The sequence below is a fragment of the Chiloscyllium punctatum genome, chromosome 10, assembly GCF_047496795.1.
Source record: "Chiloscyllium punctatum isolate Juve2018m chromosome 10, sChiPun1.3, whole genome shotgun sequence".
Taxonomy (NCBI): Eukaryota; Metazoa; Chordata; class Chondrichthyes; order Orectolobiformes; family Hemiscylliidae; genus Chiloscyllium; species Chiloscyllium punctatum.
In genome coordinates, this window is record NC_092748.1 from 110,032,596 (window position 1) to 110,050,622 (window position 18,027).

Below are 18,027 nucleotides of genomic sequence, written 5' to 3' on the forward strand. Positions count from 1 at the left end.
CCTCTTTCCTCACCTCCATCCAAGGCCCCAAAGGAGCCTTCCACATTCTTCAAAGTTTCACCTGCACATCCACCAATGTCATTTATTGTATCCGTTGCTCCGGACGTTGTCTCCTCTACACTGGGGAGACTGGACGCCTCCTAGCAGAGCACTTTAGGGAACATCTCTGGGACACCCGCACTGATCAACCACACTGCCCTGTGGCCCAACATTTCAACTCCCCCTCCCACTCTGCCGAGGGCATGCAGGTCCTGGGCCTCCTTCACCGTCATTCCCTCACCACCCGATGCCTGGAGGAAGAACGCCTCATCTTCCGCCTCGGAACACTTCAACTCCAGGGCATCAATGTGAACTTCACCAGTTTCCTCATTTCCCCTCCCCCCACTTTATCCCAGTTCCAACCTTCCAGCTCAGCATTGACCTCATGACTTGTCCTACCTGTCAATCTCCCTTCTCACCTATCCACTCCACCCTCCTCTCTGACCTATCACCTCCATCCCCACCCCCATTCACCTACTGTACTCTTTGCTACCTCCTCCCCAGCTTCCCCCCAACCCCCTCCCATTTATCTCTCCACTCTGGAGGCTTCCTGCCTCTATTCCTGGTGAAGGGCTTTTGCCCGAAACGTCGATTTTCCTGCTCCTCGGATGCTGCCTGACCTGCTGTGCTTTTCCAGCACCACTCTGATCTAAACTATCAATCCAGAGACCCAGGTAATGGTCTGGGAGCCCAGGTTGGAATCCCATCACGGCAGATGGTGCAATTTGAATTCAATATATATCTAGAATTAAAAGTCTCTTGTTTTAAAAACTCCTCTAGTTTCCTTTAGGCAAAGAAACCTCCAGCCTTACCCGGTCTGGCCTACACGTGACTTCAAACCCACAGCCATGTGGTTGGCCTCTGGGTAATTAGGGATGGGCTATAAATGCTGGCCCAGTCAGTGATGCCCTCAACTCATGAGTGCATAAAAGAAAAGCTCCCTCTCAAGTCAGTCCTGCCATCTCCAGGAATCAGTTTGGTAAACTTTGGTGTGCTGCTTCTATCGTCAGAACATCCTCCCTCAGATAAGGTTGAATGGTTTACTTCTGTTCTCATGTTCATATCAAACACTTACCTCTAGTGGACAGGAGCTGTAGAGGCAAGAGATAGTGCAAGGTAGGGAATTTCAGGCATTCTTAGTTGCTCACCTTGACACAGCAGTAGATGGTGGAAACGAACAATACACTGGCCAGGACCAAAAGGCAGGACAGGTAAAAACCGAGCATTAACATAGAGCTGCAAGCAGAGGGTGAGGGAGTGGGGGAAGAAAAGAAAGATATATATGTATATGTTTATACATTAGGTTCCAAAATCATTCACACGATGCAGACATCACAGGCTGTGCCACTATAAAGTTAAAAATCACACAACACCAGGTTAAAGTCCAACAGGTTTAATTGGAAGCACAGTAGCTTTCGGAGCGACGGTCCTTCATCAGGTGATGAAGGAGTGACACTCCGAAAGCTAGTGTGCTTCCAATTAAACCTGTTGGACTTTAACCTGGTGTTGTGTGATTTTGAACTTTGTACACCCCAGTCCAACACCGGCATCTCCAAATCATGTGCCATTATACTTTTTGACACTACAAGTAAGTTCAACACATTTCATTCATTGTGAGACCCCCAGAGAGAGACTGTGTATCAAGAGTCCTTACCTCACAGACATGTCTAGTAACAGGCTAAAGCAACTGAAAGATATAATTTTAAGGGGAGGGGCAGGAACAGACACCTGGGAAGGTGGAATCCTTGACGATGGCAGTACAAGTTGAAAAAGCTTTTTTAAAAGTTTTCTTTCTTTTATCTTCTTTCAAAGTCTGTGGTTGTTGCTGACTAAGCCTGCATTTATTTCTCTTGAAAAGGTGATGGCAAGTTGCCTTCTAGAACCATTGCAGTCTCTGGGCTGCAGATGCTCCCAAAGTAAAGTTAGAAACGGAGTTCCAGGCGTTTGACCTATTGAGCCCAAATGGGACTTTGTTAATAGTGCGGCATCTCCTCCAAGTGTAAAACAACAAATTTGGGCAAACATTTGCAAAACATCAGTTAGAACTTGGCTTGAGTATTGGGCTGAAATGTGCTGTCAAAATAAGGGTGAAGGCAATAAAGCACACCATTTTTTCTGGGTAAATGGCACAGCAACCTCAGATGAGGGGCAAAGGTGTGATTAAACATGAATATCCAAATAATGCTGCACAAGTTGTGCTACAATGTGGAAGCAGGCCATTCGGCCCATCAAGTCCGAACCAACACTCCGAAGACCCACCCCATCCCTGTATTCCTGCCTTTCCCGTGACTAATACACCTAGCCTGCATACCTTTGGACTCTATGGGCAATTTAGCATGGCCAATCCACCTAGCCTGCATATCGTTATGGGAGAAAACCAGAGCACCCACAGGAAACCCACACACACATGGGGAACGTGCTAACTCCACATAGACAGTCACTCGAGGCTGGAATTGAACCCAGGTTCCTGGAGCTGGGAGACAATATTGCCATTGTGCATATGCATGTATATACTCCCAATTCATGGCGAGATAGTGGCTGAGACTAAGTGAGAAATTTCCTTCAAGTAAAGGCAATGAAGCAGACTTACTGGGGCACTATGGTTATCTGAATACAGCAGATGAAGACGAAGACAAGACAGGAACAGGCTACATAGGCTCCAAATCGGTCATCCACCTCCTTTGAGTACTGCAATAAAGAAGACAATGATAATCAGTGGATATACTCTCATAGAAAACTACAGAGCAGCAGAAGGCCCCTTGGTCGACTGCGACTGAGCTGACTCTTGGAAAGAGTAGTCAAGCTTAGATATCCCTCACCCCATGGTTTTTGTTCGTAGCCCTGCAAATTCCACATTTTCCAATATCTGTTGGTTACATTGTTATATTGTTCATAAAGAAATAGGATCCAACTATTGTGAGAATGTACGTCCTGGAGACCACACTTCGCCGCTGCACTGTAGTCACGTCCTGGTCAGATAGCGATATGTAACTATACACTCAATGAAGTTCCAGCATTTTGGTTGTGATTACTTGTAACTAAAATGAACCACAAGACATAGCCATGTTTAGCTCCCTTTTAAAACTGTTTATTGATCTGCTTCGAGAAAGTGAGGACTGCAGATGCTGGAGATCAGAGCTGAAAATGTGTTGCTGGAAAAGCACAGCAGGTCAGGCAGCATCCAAGGTGCAGGAGAATCCTGAAGAAGGGCTCGTGCCCGAACGTTGATTCTCCTGTTCCTTGGATGCTGCCTGACCTGCTGCACTTTCCCAGCAACACATTTTTAGTATTGATCTGCTTCAACTAGCTTTCACATTTGAGAACTTTCCATATCACAACTCACTGGGTGAAAATAGTTCTCCTCATCTCCACTCGAGATCCTTCATTAATGATTTTAAATTTATGAACCTACTCACTATGTTAAATTCCCTACAGTGAGGAAACAGGCCCTTCGGCCCAACAAGTCCATACTGACCCTCCGCAGAGTAACCACCCAGACCCATTCCCCTCTGATTAATGCACCTAACACTATGGGCAATTTAGCCTGGCCAATTCACCTGCCCTGCACGTCTTTGGACTGTGGGAGGAAACTGGAGCACCCGGAGGAAACCCCCGCAGACACGGGGAGAATGTGCAAACTCCACACAGCCCAAGGCTGGAATCAAACCTGGGACTCTGGTGCTGTGAGACCATTGTTAACCACTGAGCCACTGTGCTGCCCTGTTAGAATAGTTTTTTTTCCTCCAATAAAACCTATTAAAGAACAAGGACAGCAGATACATGGAACACAACCACTTACAAGTACACTTTCAATTACTGCACCATCCTGACTTGGAATTATATTACCATTTCTTTAGTGTCACCAGGTCAGAATCCTGAAACTCTCTCCAATAATAGCACTATGGGCGTACTTACAACAAATGGACTCAAGAATGCAACTCATCATGACTTTCTCAAAGGCAACTGGTGATGGGTAATAATTATTGGCCAATCCAGTAATGCCCACACTGCATAAAAGAACAAAAACAAATTATCTTGAAAAACATGAGCAGGCGACCATTTAATATTCACTGTTCCAGGGAGTGCAGAAATTTTTCCTAAATGTTCCAATTTCTCCTCAGAGCTGAAGTCCATCATCCCAAATGATCTTAGTCTTTGCTACTGTCCAAACTCATACCTAGTCCCCTACCTGCCCTGTGCCCATTGATGACCTTTGACATCTGGTCAAGCAATAACTTTATTCCAAAATTCTCATCATTGTTTTCAAATTCCTCCATGGTCTCTCCACTGCCAATCTCTTGTACCCACAGTCTTCTGTGAGATCTACAGTCATTGTATTCTGAATTTCATTGCTGTACCAGTGGTGGTTATGCCTTCAGATTCCTCAGCCCAAAGGTTGGAATTCCATCCCTACACTCTCCACCAAGCTGTTTTGGCCTTCCTCCATTATGACGCTCCTTGAAACCTACCTCTTTGACTGATCACCTGACCTAATATCTCTTTATGTGGGTCAATGTCATATTTCATTTGGCAATGTGAAACATCCTGGTATGTATTAAGGTGCTACATAAACATTGATTGTTGTTGTTATTGGATGAGAAGCCAGTTTTGGTACCAAGAGAAAGCTCACTCTGTGCCCCTGCCAAAATTTACAGGATCCAGGGTCTCTAACCAGTGTCTGAATGGCAGCTGTCTGCCTTATTGGATACCCAGGAGACCAATTCCAGATGAAACATTCAAGGGACAGTTTAGTTGTGGTGGCAAATCTGGAAGAACCGAAGAGGGGTGGGGGGGTGGGGAGAGAGTTGGTGCTGCGAGGGAGGAGATACAGTCATAGTGATAGAGATGTATAGCACGGAAACAGACCCCTCAGTCCAACTCGTCCATGCCGACCAGATATTTGTCTGATCGGCATGGATTTGTCCTTCCTGATCTACAACATGTCTCAGCAGATGGATTAGAAAATATCTAAAATACTGGAACTGGAGGAGTCTTATTATGCAGCAGGATGGTCCTATTATTAACCAGGAGGCCTGGCTTCGAGTCCTACCTGCTCCAGAGCTGTATCATAACATTGCTGAACTTGTTGGTTATACAACGCTAGCAATGATTAGCCGGCCCATGGAAAGAGAAGAAATAAGTTAATGTTTCCTAGTTTTTACAAAATGTCAACCATCTGTTTCTCTATCTACAGATGCTGCCTGGCTCACTGAATGTTTCCAGCATTTTCCGTTTCTCAGTCAAAGGTAAGTGACCGCAAATGTGTGCTGGTACAATCGACAGTTACACCGCAAAGCCTTTTGGGAATCGGTCTGTAGTCACCTGTGGAAATTTTTAACAAAATTGCTATGTGGTCACCATTATATATGTCGGCATTTATTGCAGAGAGGGCAGTTAAGAATAAACCACGTTGCTGTTGGTCTGGAGTCACGTGTAGGTCAGGCCAAGTAAGGATCACAGGTTTCCTTCCCAAAAGGACATTAATGAACCAGGTAAATGACAACTGCCAGTAGTTACATGGTTACACTTAGGGCCCACTGTTATTCCAGAATTGTTTTCTTGAATTCAAACTTTGCCATTGGCCATGGTAGGACTGAAACCCGTGTCCCCAGAACATTAGCCTCGGGTTCTGGATTACTGGTCCAGTGATGTTCACTAGACCACCACCATCTCCATTAAAGTATGCGGAGGTTAGTGCTGTGAAAATTTGTGCCACATGTGTAGTTCATACTACATCTACATCATCTTGGACTGTGTCAGATGATCGAATTGGCTTGTTTCTGGAATGATTTTATTGCTGTTTGACCATAGTTTGAGCAGAATGGGTCTGTCCTCTCTAAAATTTTAAAGATTGAGTTATAACTCTCAGTGAGTTATAAAGACTTTGTAATGGGTTTGATAGATTAGGTGCTGACATCCCCAGGCCAGTAACTCTAGAAATAGGGGTCAGATCCATGTACGACTGCAATGAAGAAAACTTTTATCACTCTAACAGTGGTGGATTTTTAGAAGTTTCTATCCCCGAAGGTGCTGGTGCTCAGTTGCTGAGTATATTCAAGAAGGAGACTGAGAAACTTTACGTGCACCAAGGTCATCAAGACAGAGGACATAAAGGTGGAGTTGTGGTTGATCACCCCTTATTGAAATGGTGAAGCAGTCCTACAGGACCATTTATTCCTGCCAGGATTTACCTTCTTCTCTAGCTCAGGTTTTCTGAACGTCAGTAGGAATTTCCGCACGTGCTCAGAACGTAGGCGATCAATGCTTCTTGCATCGATGGCTCGCCCAAGGAATTCATCCACTTCATCCTCAGGGTTCATGTTCTCTTGAGTGTTTCTGCTGAAGGAAGGAAGTCAAAAAGCAATTAGCAAACAACTCATTTCAAGTGTAAGTTAGCTCTTTCATCAGTAAAATATTTTAAAGATCGATCCCTTTCCTTAAACCTCTTTTGCTCTATATGCTGCCTGATTCCCCTGCGCTGGCACACCTATGTTGGTGAGCTATTTATTGACCTTGATCTGTCAATAGTCGTTCTTCTGTTGAGTGCACCATTCCTAAAAGGGTAATAACCAACATGCTAAGTATAAGGCATTATTCTCGACTTCTTTCCTCCCTGAATCTGAAAAGATTAAAACAGTCTGTTTGTAACTTTGGCATCTCACAAAACAAGCTTCTGACATCCTAGTTGTGTTGTCACTGAGACTCCTTGTTCCTAAACCTCTCTAAAATCACCTGACTCCATCCCTGGGTAAGCTTATCAGCTGCTGAAATCCTCATCCATGCCTCAGTTATCTCTAGATTTCAAAGCAATCCTGTTTGGTCTACTATATTCTACTCTCTGCAAATATAATATCCTGGATGTAGGTTTGTTCGCCAGAACCACCTGAAACTCAACCTGAGCTACAAATCTTCTCAAAACTCGCTTCTCAAAACTCTGAACGTGCTGCAAGTCCTGCTCCACTAATACCCCCGACTATTGTTTGTTGATCTGTAATGACTCCTAGTTAACTGATGTCTTGATTTTAACATTTTCATCCTTGACATCAAATCTCTTCGTCACCTCGCCGTTCCTCACCTCTAAATTGACCTTTGAGCAAAGCACGACAGAAGCTGAAAATTTGAAATAAAAACAGAATGTCGGAGAAATTCAGCAAGTCTGGCAGCATCAGTGGAGAAAGAAAACAGAGCTAATGTTTTGAGTCCACTGTGACATTTTTTTCAAAACTAAATTGCAACGTGATTGCCTCTTAACGGCCCTCCAAAACAACTTTGCAAGCCAGTCAATTGAACTGAAACATTAAGAAGTCTCAAAATGTAAAAAGTTGAACTGGACGGTTCACCAGGCATCAAGCTAGGCATTGGAAAAGGCAATTGCAAACACAGCTCTGCTGACTCTGCAAAGTCCTTCTTACTGACATCTGGGGGCTACTGCCAAAGTTCAGAGAGCTAACTCACAGACAAATGTGTTGCTGGAAAAGCGCAGCAGGTCAGGCAGCATCAAAGGAGCAGGAGAATCGACGTTTCGGGGCATAAGCCCTTCTCCAGTCGATTCTCCTGCTCCTTGGATGCTGCCTGACCTGCTGCACTTTTCCAGCAACACATTTTTCAGCTCTGATCCCCAGCATCTGCAGTCCTCCCTTTCTCCTAACTCACAGACAAGTCAACGATAGCCCCTGACACAATCATACTCGTGAAACTGTGTCTTACAGGTAATGTCTCAAAGACACCAGCATTATGCTCTCTGGGCATGTTCTGTCTCACTGGCAGAATGTTGCAGCATTCACAACAATATTCAGCCAGAAGCGCTGAACAGATGATTCATCTTGGCCTCTTCCAGAGATGCCCAGCATCACAGGTGCCAGTCTTTGGCCAATTCGATTCATTCTATGTGATAGAAAAGAAATTGTTGAAGGCACTAACTTGCCGCACCCTTAACCAAGCTGTTCCAGCTGCAAAACTAGCATCTACCCAACAATGTGGAAAATTGCCCAGGTATGTCCTGTACAGAAAGAGCAGGAAAAATCCAACTCAGCTAATTACCACCCCATCAGTCTACCCTCAATCATTTGATCGAGGCACGGGGCGGCATGGTGGCTCAGTGGTTAGCATTGCTGCTTTATAGCACCAGGGTCCTTGGTTCGATTCCAGCCTTGGGCGACTGTCTGTGTGGAGTTTGCAGATTCTCCCCGTGTCTGCGTGGGTTTCCTCCGGGTGCTCCGGTTTCCTCCCAAAGTCCAAAAATGTGCAGGTCAGGTGAATTGGCCATGGTAAATTGCCAATAGTGTTAGATTAGATTAGATTACTTACAGTGTGGAAACAGGCCCTTCGGCCCAACAAGTCCACACCGCCCCGCCGAAATGTAACCCACCCATACCCCTACATCTACATTTACCCCTTACCTAACACTAAGGGCAATTTAGCATGGCCAATTCACCTGGCCTGCACATCTTTGGACTGTGGGAGGAAACCGGAGCACCCGGAGGAAACCCACGCAGACACGGGGAGAACGTGCAAACTCCACACAGTCAGTCACCTGAGGCGGGAAATGAACCCGGGTCTCAGGCGCTGTGAGGCAGCAGTGCTAACCACTGTGCCACCGTGCCGCCCACTAGGTGCATTAGTCAGAGGGAAATGGGTTTGGATGGGTTACTCTTTGGAGGGTTGGTGTGGACTGGTTGGGTCGAAGGGCCTGTTTCCACACTGTAGGTAATCTAATTTAATAAGTAAAGTGATGGAAGGTGCCATCAACAGTGCTGTCAAGCAGTACCAGCTCAGCAATAACACTGTTCAGTGACTCCCAGCTTGGGCTCACTCAGCTCACTTCAGCCTTGGTTTAAACATGGGCACAGAGCTGAATTCCAGAGGTGAGGTGAAAGTGATTGACCTTGACATCAATGCCTCATTAGACCATGTGTGACATCAATGAGCCCAAGCAAAACTGAAGTCAATGGGAATCGGGGGAAAACACTCCACTGGTTGGAGCCATCACCTGCTACATTGGAAAATGGACGTCAGCCATCTGAGTTCCAAGACATCTCCACAGGAATTCCTGAGGGTAGTGTCCTCAGCCAACCATCTTCACCTGCTTCATCAATGACTGTCTTCCTCTCTCAAAGGTTAGAAGTGGTGATGATCACTGGGGACTGCACAATGTTCAGCACCATTCAAGACTGCTCAGATACTGAAGCAACCCAGCCCACATATAGCAAGGCCTGGAAAATATCTAGGTTTGGCTTGAGAAGTGGCAAGTAAAATTTGAGGTGCAGTGACTATCTCAAGAGCAAGTAGGGGCAGGCCCAGCCAGCGATACCCATATTTCCTGAATAAAAGAAAAACCGCTCCAACATTAGTTGCCTTGCCTTCAATTGCTTGGGCCCAAGGAATTCCCTTTCTATACTCCAACTTATTGTTCCTCACTTATGACACTCTTTAATACAAAATTTATTGAATTAACCTGACCTAATAGCTGCTCATGTCTGGTTTGATACTGTTTCGGTGAGCAGAATAGTTTGCACAATATTGGCCACGTTCTACCAGTCCTTGAGGGACAGGCTGAGAGGTCAGGAGAGAGCCTGTAAAATTGTGAGGGCAAATGGACATTTTCTAATCAATCTGTTTAGCAACGTTCTTATACACTTTTGAAGCAGGTGGGACCTGAATGCAGACTCTCCCAGCTCAGAGGCAGGGATAGTACCACTGAACTGCAACAACCCTGGTGTGGAGCACTGGGGAAGGTGGAGGATGACCTTCCTACACAGTGTGCCATTTATGTGGCCAATCAAGGTCCTCGCCGCACAGTGAGACAGCCTGCTAAGCCCTCTGAAGGGATGTGGCACTCCAGTTCAGCAGGAGGGCTGACCTCATGGTAATAGCCAACCCCATTGTGGCAACAGTGCTGCCTACCTTCAGAAACCCATTGCCCTGCTAAACTTTGGGGCCTGACTCATCAAAAACCACTTACCAAGTTGGGATGGTGTTTGGCCAGCAGTTACCGATGCTAAATAGCAGTGGAAACAAATACATTTATTCATCTTTATATATTGAATAGCAGAAATGCACTCCTGGAGAGGTGAACTGAGAGTTAGGAAACTGGACAGATTTCGGAAATAGCTGGGAGCTTAACCAGGGAGATTGTAGAATAGGGATTCAGGCTGAAGGAGACCAAATGAACAGCAGGATATTTTTCATCTAAACAGATCCCGTGTTCTATTAAATGTGTCTATAAGTGTTTTGGAAAGTCGGTCTGCTATTCCTACTTGGTCTATATGGGCTTCAATCCTACACTGTCATAGTCGACTCTTAACTGTCCTGTGAATTAGCCAAGAAAGTCACTGAATCTTGTCAAACACCAACTGAACACTCTGTCTCCATGGCCAAGACCTCTCAGGACAGCTGGTGATGGATAGTAAATGTTGGATTTTTCAGTGTCAGCCTCATTCCAAAAATGAGTAAAAGTAAAAAAGCAAACCTATCTACACTGCATTTATAAACTTCCTTTATTACTGTCTCCTCCTCTCTTTAGTTCTGGTCAGTCTAATGAAGAGACTTCACCAATGTCACCAAGATAGGTAGGAAAGTAAATTGTCAAGCTGATGTAAAGAGCTCTAGATATGTTAAGTGAGTGAGCAAAACTTTGCCACATAGAGTAAACGTGGGAAGATGTGAACTGGTTTACTCTGGCAATAAGAGTAAGGGTGGTATGTTTTTATATTGCATGAGATTGCAGAACTTGGCAGATTTGGATACCTTGGTACATGAATCACAGAAAGTTAGCATGCAGTAAATGTTGGGATTTACTGGCAGCAGAATTGAGTATAAAGGACGGCATCAGAAAATCAATATGGTGCAGAAGGCGACCAATTAGCCCATCATGCCAGCACTCTCTCTGTTATCTAATGTCAATCTCCTACCTTTTTCCATACTGATGTGAAGTACCCATTAAGGACCACATCGACTTGGCTCCATGCATAAATTTCCTCCTTTGTCCTTGAGTGGAATTACCCTTTCTTTAGCTACCCTCTCGTTCTTAACTTACATGCACAATGTCTTGAGATTCTTTTTAGTCTTTTTGCCAAGGACATTTTGTGGTCCCTTTAAGCTCTCCGAATTCCTTGTTGAAGTTCTTTCTTGCTTTCTTTATATTCCACAAAGGCCTAAACCTTGAATATGCTTCCTTTTCCTTTTTGACTAATCTTTCAATATCACTCATCATCCTGGGTTCCCAAACCTTGTTATCTTTATCTTTCATTCTGACAGGAACATGTTGGTTCCCAACTTCTGATCAAGTGGCCTTTAAAGGAATCTTACATGTCTGAGTATATTCATCCTTAAACAGCCACCCCCCAATCTAATTTTCCAGTTCCTCCCTAATACAGTTGTAATCAGTCTTCCCACAATTTAGCACTTTAATCTGAGGATCATCCACATCCTTATCCATAACTATCTTAAAACTTACAGAATTGTGATCTCCGTTCCCTAAATGCTCCCCCACAGAAATATCCTTTATATTCCTTAAGGGCCTTCTCGGATTTCAGTTTCTTAAACCCAAAATATGCTTCTTTTTCTTTTTGGCTAAACTTTCAATAACTCTTGTCATCCAGAGTTCTTGAATCTTGCCATCTTTATCAGTTCAAAAAAATTCCACTCGACAGACTCCTGACATGAAGATTCCAAGTCAGAATAGATTTTCAATCAGCAAGGGTCAAGGGTTACAGGGCAGGCAGGAAAGTGGAGTTGAGAGCCACAATCAGATCAACTATGACATTAGTGAATTGCTGAGCAGGCTTGAGGGGCCAAATAGGTTATTATGGTGCCTAATTCCTCTGTGTCTTGTATGTTCTTTCTTTCCCAGTTCAGATGATGAATCTTGGGCTGAAATATCTATCCCACAGGATTCTGACGGATGTGCTGTGCAGTTCCAATACATTCCATTTTTGTTGGAGAGTTTCAAAGGGTTTATTGTCAAATTTTTCATCTGCATCCAGGTCTTGGCCTGGTAATTCTCAGCATATCGCTGCCTGGCAGGAACTTGGTTTGACAGCACCTCTGAACCCACATCCTCCACCACACAGCAGGACAAGAGCAGCAGATACATGGGAACACCACCTACAATTGCCTCTCCAAAACACTCACCATCCTGACGTGGAGACATATCGCCATTCCTTCACTATTGCTGAGTCAAAATCCTGGAACTCCCTCCCTAACAGCATTGCAGAACTGCCGACAGCATATGGATTGCAATGGTTCAAGAAAGTATCTCATCATCACCTTCTGAAGGGCAATTTGGGATGGGCAATAAATACTGGCCAGTCAGCAACACCTATGTCGCACACATGAATGTAAAAAAAGTCACACACTATTCTAACTTGGGAGCTACACTGGAGTTCCTTCATCGCTGCTGATTCAAATCCCGTGATTCCCAACAAATTGCTACCTTCACCATAGGGACTGCAGCAGTTCAAGAAGGTCACTCACCATCATTTTCTTGAGGGCAGGATATTGGTTATCTTAGTTGGCTGGGTGGCTGGTGAACGATGTCGATAGTGTGGGTTTAATTCCTATACCAGCTGAGGTCACTATGAAGGATCCATCATTCTTATCCTCACTGCTCACCTAAGGTATTGTGACCCTTAAACCATGAGTTACCTCTCTCTGAGACAGCAGTCCTTTGGGACAATGGTGACTTTCCTTTTATCCTTGAGAGCAAGAGAAAGCTGCCATGTTAGTCTTAATTCAGAGAATAATTCGGTAAAACTAATTATCTGTGGGATCAAACTTGGTCTTGAAGTTTATGGGATGAGAGTGTGCCAGCTCATATTGAACTTGCAGAGCGAATAAGGACAGTGCAAAGTACAAAGTAGATTATGTGGTGTGCTTACAGAATGGAAATGAAAGGCGACAGGATATTAGATTATGTATTTAGGTTTCTTTGTTATTCAATTTGGGAATTTGAGAATTACACAGTACAAGTAAAAGAACTATAAGACTATAAGACAAAGCAGTAGATTTAGACCATTCAAAGCCATTTGAATATATAACCTTCCGGCACAGAAGCAAGATTGTCATGGTTGGCAAAAGGAAATGCATAACGAGACAAATAAAGAGTATGTGCTTGACCCTCTCATACCTTGGGACAGTTCAGTGGACATGCATGTGAACAAGTAATTTGGCATTCCACTATACCACTGAGAAAGGCAACAGATATGGCAAAATGAATGTGGCTAAGACCTCTTATCAGGTGGTTAATCAGGTGAGGCTTCAATCTAAATGCTTACAATCTAAGCATTTAAGAATGTTTTTCATAAGGAGTGGGAATCACTGGCTGGGCCAGTATTTATTGCCAATGCCTATTGCCTTTAGTGAAGAGCTATCTTTTTGAACTGCTGCAGTCCATGTGCTGTGGGTAGACCCATAATGACCTTAGGTTGGGATTTCTGGAATTTGACCCAGTGACGGTGAAAGTATGGCGATATATTTCAAGTCAGGATAGTGATTGGGGTGGAGGAGAACTTGCATTTCATGTCTTTGCAATGTATTTTCTGCCCTTGTCCTTCTAGATGGAAGTGGTCATAAGTTAGGAAGGGTCTTTGGTGAATTTCTGTACTGCATCTTATAGATATCACACAATGGTATCTGTGGTGGATGGTGTGGTCATTTGTGGATGTGGTGCCAATCAAGTGAACAGCTTTTTCTTGGAAGATATCAATTTCCTGAGTGTTGTTAGAGCTGCACTCATTCAGGCAAGTGGGGAGTATTCCATGATTTGTGCCTTGTAGATGATGGACAGACTTTGGGGAGACAAGATGTCAGTTACTTACCGCTGTATCCCTAGCCTCTGACATTTACAAACAAGCCTGCATATGACTGAGACTTCTCATGAACTGGGTGACCCCTTGAGGCTCCACCCCTTACACCATAAGTATTTAACTACAACAAACAAGACTGCATATTACTGTGACCTCTCAGGGGTTAGTCGACCCATTGAGGCTTCATCCCATACTACATTAGCCATTAAGGAATACAAGCAAGACTGCATGTGACTGAGACTTCTCATGAGCTGGTTGACATTGTAAGTGTAACTGCACAGAAGCAGCTTGGTTACAAAGGAGCCAAGTAACTGATAAGTGGAAGCACAGATGGTGTTGAGGAAGCAGAGAGGATGCAGAAGGACTTGGACAGACTAGAAGAGCAGGCAAAGAAGTGGCAGATGGAATACAATGTGGGGAAGCGTGAATATGGCAGGAAGAAGAGGTTTGACTATTTTCTAAATGGGAAAGGCTTTGGAAATCTGAAGCACAAAAGGACATAAGAGTCCTAGTTCAGGATTCTCTTAAGGTTAACACTCAGATTTATTTGGCAGTTACGAAGGCAAATGCAATCATTTCAAGAGGGCTTGAATACAAAAGCAGAGGTGCACTGCTAAGGCTGCATGAGAGTTTGGTGAGACAGGATTTGGAATATTATGGCACTGTGTCTAAGGAAGGATGTGTTGGCGTTGGAGGGAGTCCAGAGGAGGTTAGTACGAATGAAGGGCTTGTCATATAGGAGCGATTGAGCATTCTGGGTCTGTACTCGATAGAGTTTGGAAGGATGAGGGAGGAATCTCATTGGAACTTACAGAATACTGAGAAGCCTGGACAGTGTGGAAGTGGAGAAGATATTTCCACTTGCAGGAGAGACTAGAACTTGAGGGCACAGCCTCAGAGTGAAGGGACAATACTTTAGAACTGAGATGAGGAAGGATTTCTTCAGCCAAAGGGTGATTAATCTGTGGAACTCATTGTTGCAGGCTGTGGAAGCCACGACATTGAGTGCATTTAAGACACAGATAGACAGCTTTTTGATTAGTAAGGTGATTAAGGGTTACAGGGAGAAAGCAGGAAAATGGGGTTTGAAAATCATATCAGCCATGATTGAAAGGTGGAGCAAACTCAAGGGGCTGGATGCCCTAATTCTGCTGCTATATCTTATAGTCTTGTGAAGAAATTTGTACTGATCAGAACTTGGAGGAAGAAGTCTACCCACCAGTTACACGCCTCATGGCTATGTTGGTTTTGTGAACACATGCTCTATCTTCTTCTGCCTACCACATTTGTCTATGGATATAATTCCAGTGATCTGGGATCTTAATGAGTATTTATGACATGTTAAGTTATGCAAAATAGGTTCCCAGATATGAAGACTGGGAAAGCTGGCCCACCTGTAGGATTCCAAGAACAGAATAGCAAAACCTTAACCTGCTATGAGGAAATTCAGCTCAAGAAGCTTGACACCATCCAAAATAAAGCCACTCACTATACCACCTACAAAAATTCACCACAGATTCTTAAACAGAACCTTCCAAACCCACAACCACTACCCTCTGGAACGCAGCAGATACATTATCTGAAGTTTCCCTCCAAGCCACTCACTCTTCTGATTTAGAAATATATCACCATTCCCTCCGTGTAGGCCAAAATTCTGGTACTCTCTCCAGAATAGCATTGTGGTTCTATCTACAGCACAAGTCTACAGTGATTCAAGAAGGAATCTGACCACTACATTCTCAAAGGCAAGCAGGGACGCGCAATAAATGGTGGCCCAGGTAGCAATGCTCACACCCCACAGTGATTTTTAAAATAATTCAATCTTAACTCCTTGCCTATTTAAGTTTCTCTTGCCTGCCGTTTGAAAATGTCCAGGTGACCCCAGAAAATTTCACCCTCTGCACAAATATTGCCTGACCTGCTGAATATTTCCAGCATTGTCTGCTTTTATTTCTCAGCAGTGGCAACTTCAATAATCACTCTCCTATACTTACATGTAACCCTATATGTACGCTTAATGTAACCCTACGCTATATGTAACCCTACGCTTAATATAAATCCTACATAATAATGCAGAATATTTTACTCTCTCTATGTAACATTCCAGGACATATGCCCTGTGAATTGGAATCAGGCATGTTAAAAATAAAAACATACATTTATGTCATGCCTTTCACAACCTCAGGTTATCCTAAAACTTCAAATGCCAATCAAGTACTTTTTTGAAATTGGGCGGCACGGTAGCTCAGTGGTTAGCACTGCTGCCTCACAGCGCCAGGGACCTCAAGTTGATTCCACCCTCGAATAACTATCTGTTTGGAGTTTGCACATTCTCCCCATGTCTGTGTGGGTTTCCTCCGGGTGCTCTGGTTTCCTCCCACAATCCCAAGATCTGCAGGTTGGGTAGATTGGTCATGCTAAATTGCCCGTAGTGTCGACGGATGTGTAGGCTAGAAGGTTAGCCATGGGAAATGTAGGGTTACAGGGATAGCGTGGAGGGAATGGATCTGGATGGGATGCTGTTCAGAGGGTTGCTGTGGACTTGATGGGCCAAACGGCCTGCTTCCACACTGTAAGGCTTCTATGAAGTGCAGTCACTGTTATAATGCAGCCAATTTGCAATAAGCAGTGTTCCTTCAACAACTGTGGGTTGATAAGTAGACAATCCATTTTTCAGTGATGTTAATTGAGGGACGATTAACCATCAAAACTAGCCGTCATTTATCTGGTTCACATGACCCAGCCAGGAGATTCACCGCTAACCCAAAGAAGTCAACCTACTAGGAATCCCTTCTTTCTGAGGGACCTCCACATTCAGCAACCTCTTTAGCCAAGTCATATCTAATATTCATCTGAGGCAGTGAGGGGATAACACTTCAGCCTCTCTCCTTGGCTTGTTTGGGTTCTCTGTGCTTCATTGCTATAAGGAGGGTGCTGAGAACACAAGACTGATACACATAGAGCTCTGTATATTTGGTTAATTTACTATCGGCCCACCCTCTCAACCTAGATGTGAATGCTATGGTTTTGGCAATCCTGATGCTGATCATGCAACAGGGTGCTGATAATTAGTGATACAGGAACATACATCATAGCAAGCTTGTCATTAGCACAATTCTGGAGTAGTGGTGCTGGAAGAGCACAGCAGTTCAGGCAGCATCCAAGGAGCAGTAAAAACGACGTTTCGGACAAACGCCCTTCATCAGGAATAAAGGCAGAGAGCCTGAAGGGTGGAGAGGTAAGCTAGAGGAGGGTGGGGGTGGGGAGAAAGTAGCATAGGGTACAATAGGTGAGTGGGGGAGGGGATGAAGGTGATAGGTCGGGGGCGGGGGGAGGGTGGAGTGGATAGGTGGAAAAGAAGATAGGCAGGTAGGACAGGTCATGGGGACAGTGCTGAGCTGGAAGTTTGGAACGAGGGTGAGGTGGGGAAGGGGAAATGAGGAAACTATTGAAGTCCACATTGATGCCCTGGAGTTGAAGTGTTCTGAGGTGGAAGATGAGCTGTTCTTCCTCCAGGCGTCTGGTGGTGAGGGAGCGGCGGTGAAGGAGGCCCAGGACCTTCATGTCCTCGGCAGAGTGGGAGGGGGAGTTGAAATGTTGGGCCACAGGGCGGTGGGGTTGATTGGTGCGGGTGTCCCAGAGATGTTCCCTAAAGCGCTCTGCTAGGAGGCGTCCAGTGTCCCCAATGCAGAGGAGACCGCATCGGGAGCAACGGATACAATAAATGATATTGGTGGGATGTGCAGGTAAAACTTTGATGGATGTGTAAGGCTCCTTTAGGATTTGGTTTATACGAAGGGTGGAAGGTGAGCACCAGGGGCGTTCTGTCCTTGTTACGGTTGGAGGGATGGGGTCTGAGGATGGAGGTGTGGGATGTGGATGAGATGCGTTGGAGGGCATCTTTAACCACTTGGGAAGGGAACTCATAGTCCGGGAACCCCGCACTGCCCGGTTCGACCTCGTTCCCAAGATCCACAAGCCTGACTGCTCTGGCCGACCCATTGTCTCAGCGTGCTCCTGCCCCACTGAACTCATCTCTACCTCCCTTGACACTGTCCTATCCCTCCTAGTCCAGGAACTCCCCACATACGTTTGGGACACCACCCACGTGCTCCACCTCCTCCAAGATTTCCGTTTCCCCGGCCCCCAACGCCTCATCTTCACCATGGATATCCAATCCCTC

The 18,027-nt window shown here is 44.9% G+C and overlaps 1 protein-coding gene across 4 annotated transcripts in view; it reads right to left on the reverse strand.

The window, feature by feature from the left end:
• Nucleotides 1-18,027, reverse strand: part of adcy5 (adenylate cyclase 5) — a 429,739-nt gene that overhangs the window by 78,820 nt on the left and 332,892 nt on the right. For 3 of the 4 annotated variants that reach the window (XM_072579926.1, XM_072579927.1, XM_072579924.1), the window contains exons 10-12: nt 6,231-6,378; nt 2,630-2,727; nt 1,188-1,275 (exon numbers count right to left, since the gene is read on the reverse strand). In XM_072579926.1, coding sequence (XP_072436027.1) covers nt 1,188-1,275; nt 2,630-2,727; nt 6,231-6,378 — 334 coding nt within the window. The remainder of the gene's footprint in view (nt 1-1,187; nt 1,276-2,629; nt 2,728-6,230; nt 6,379-18,027) is intronic. The other variant, XM_072579925.1, reaches the window with a different exon arrangement.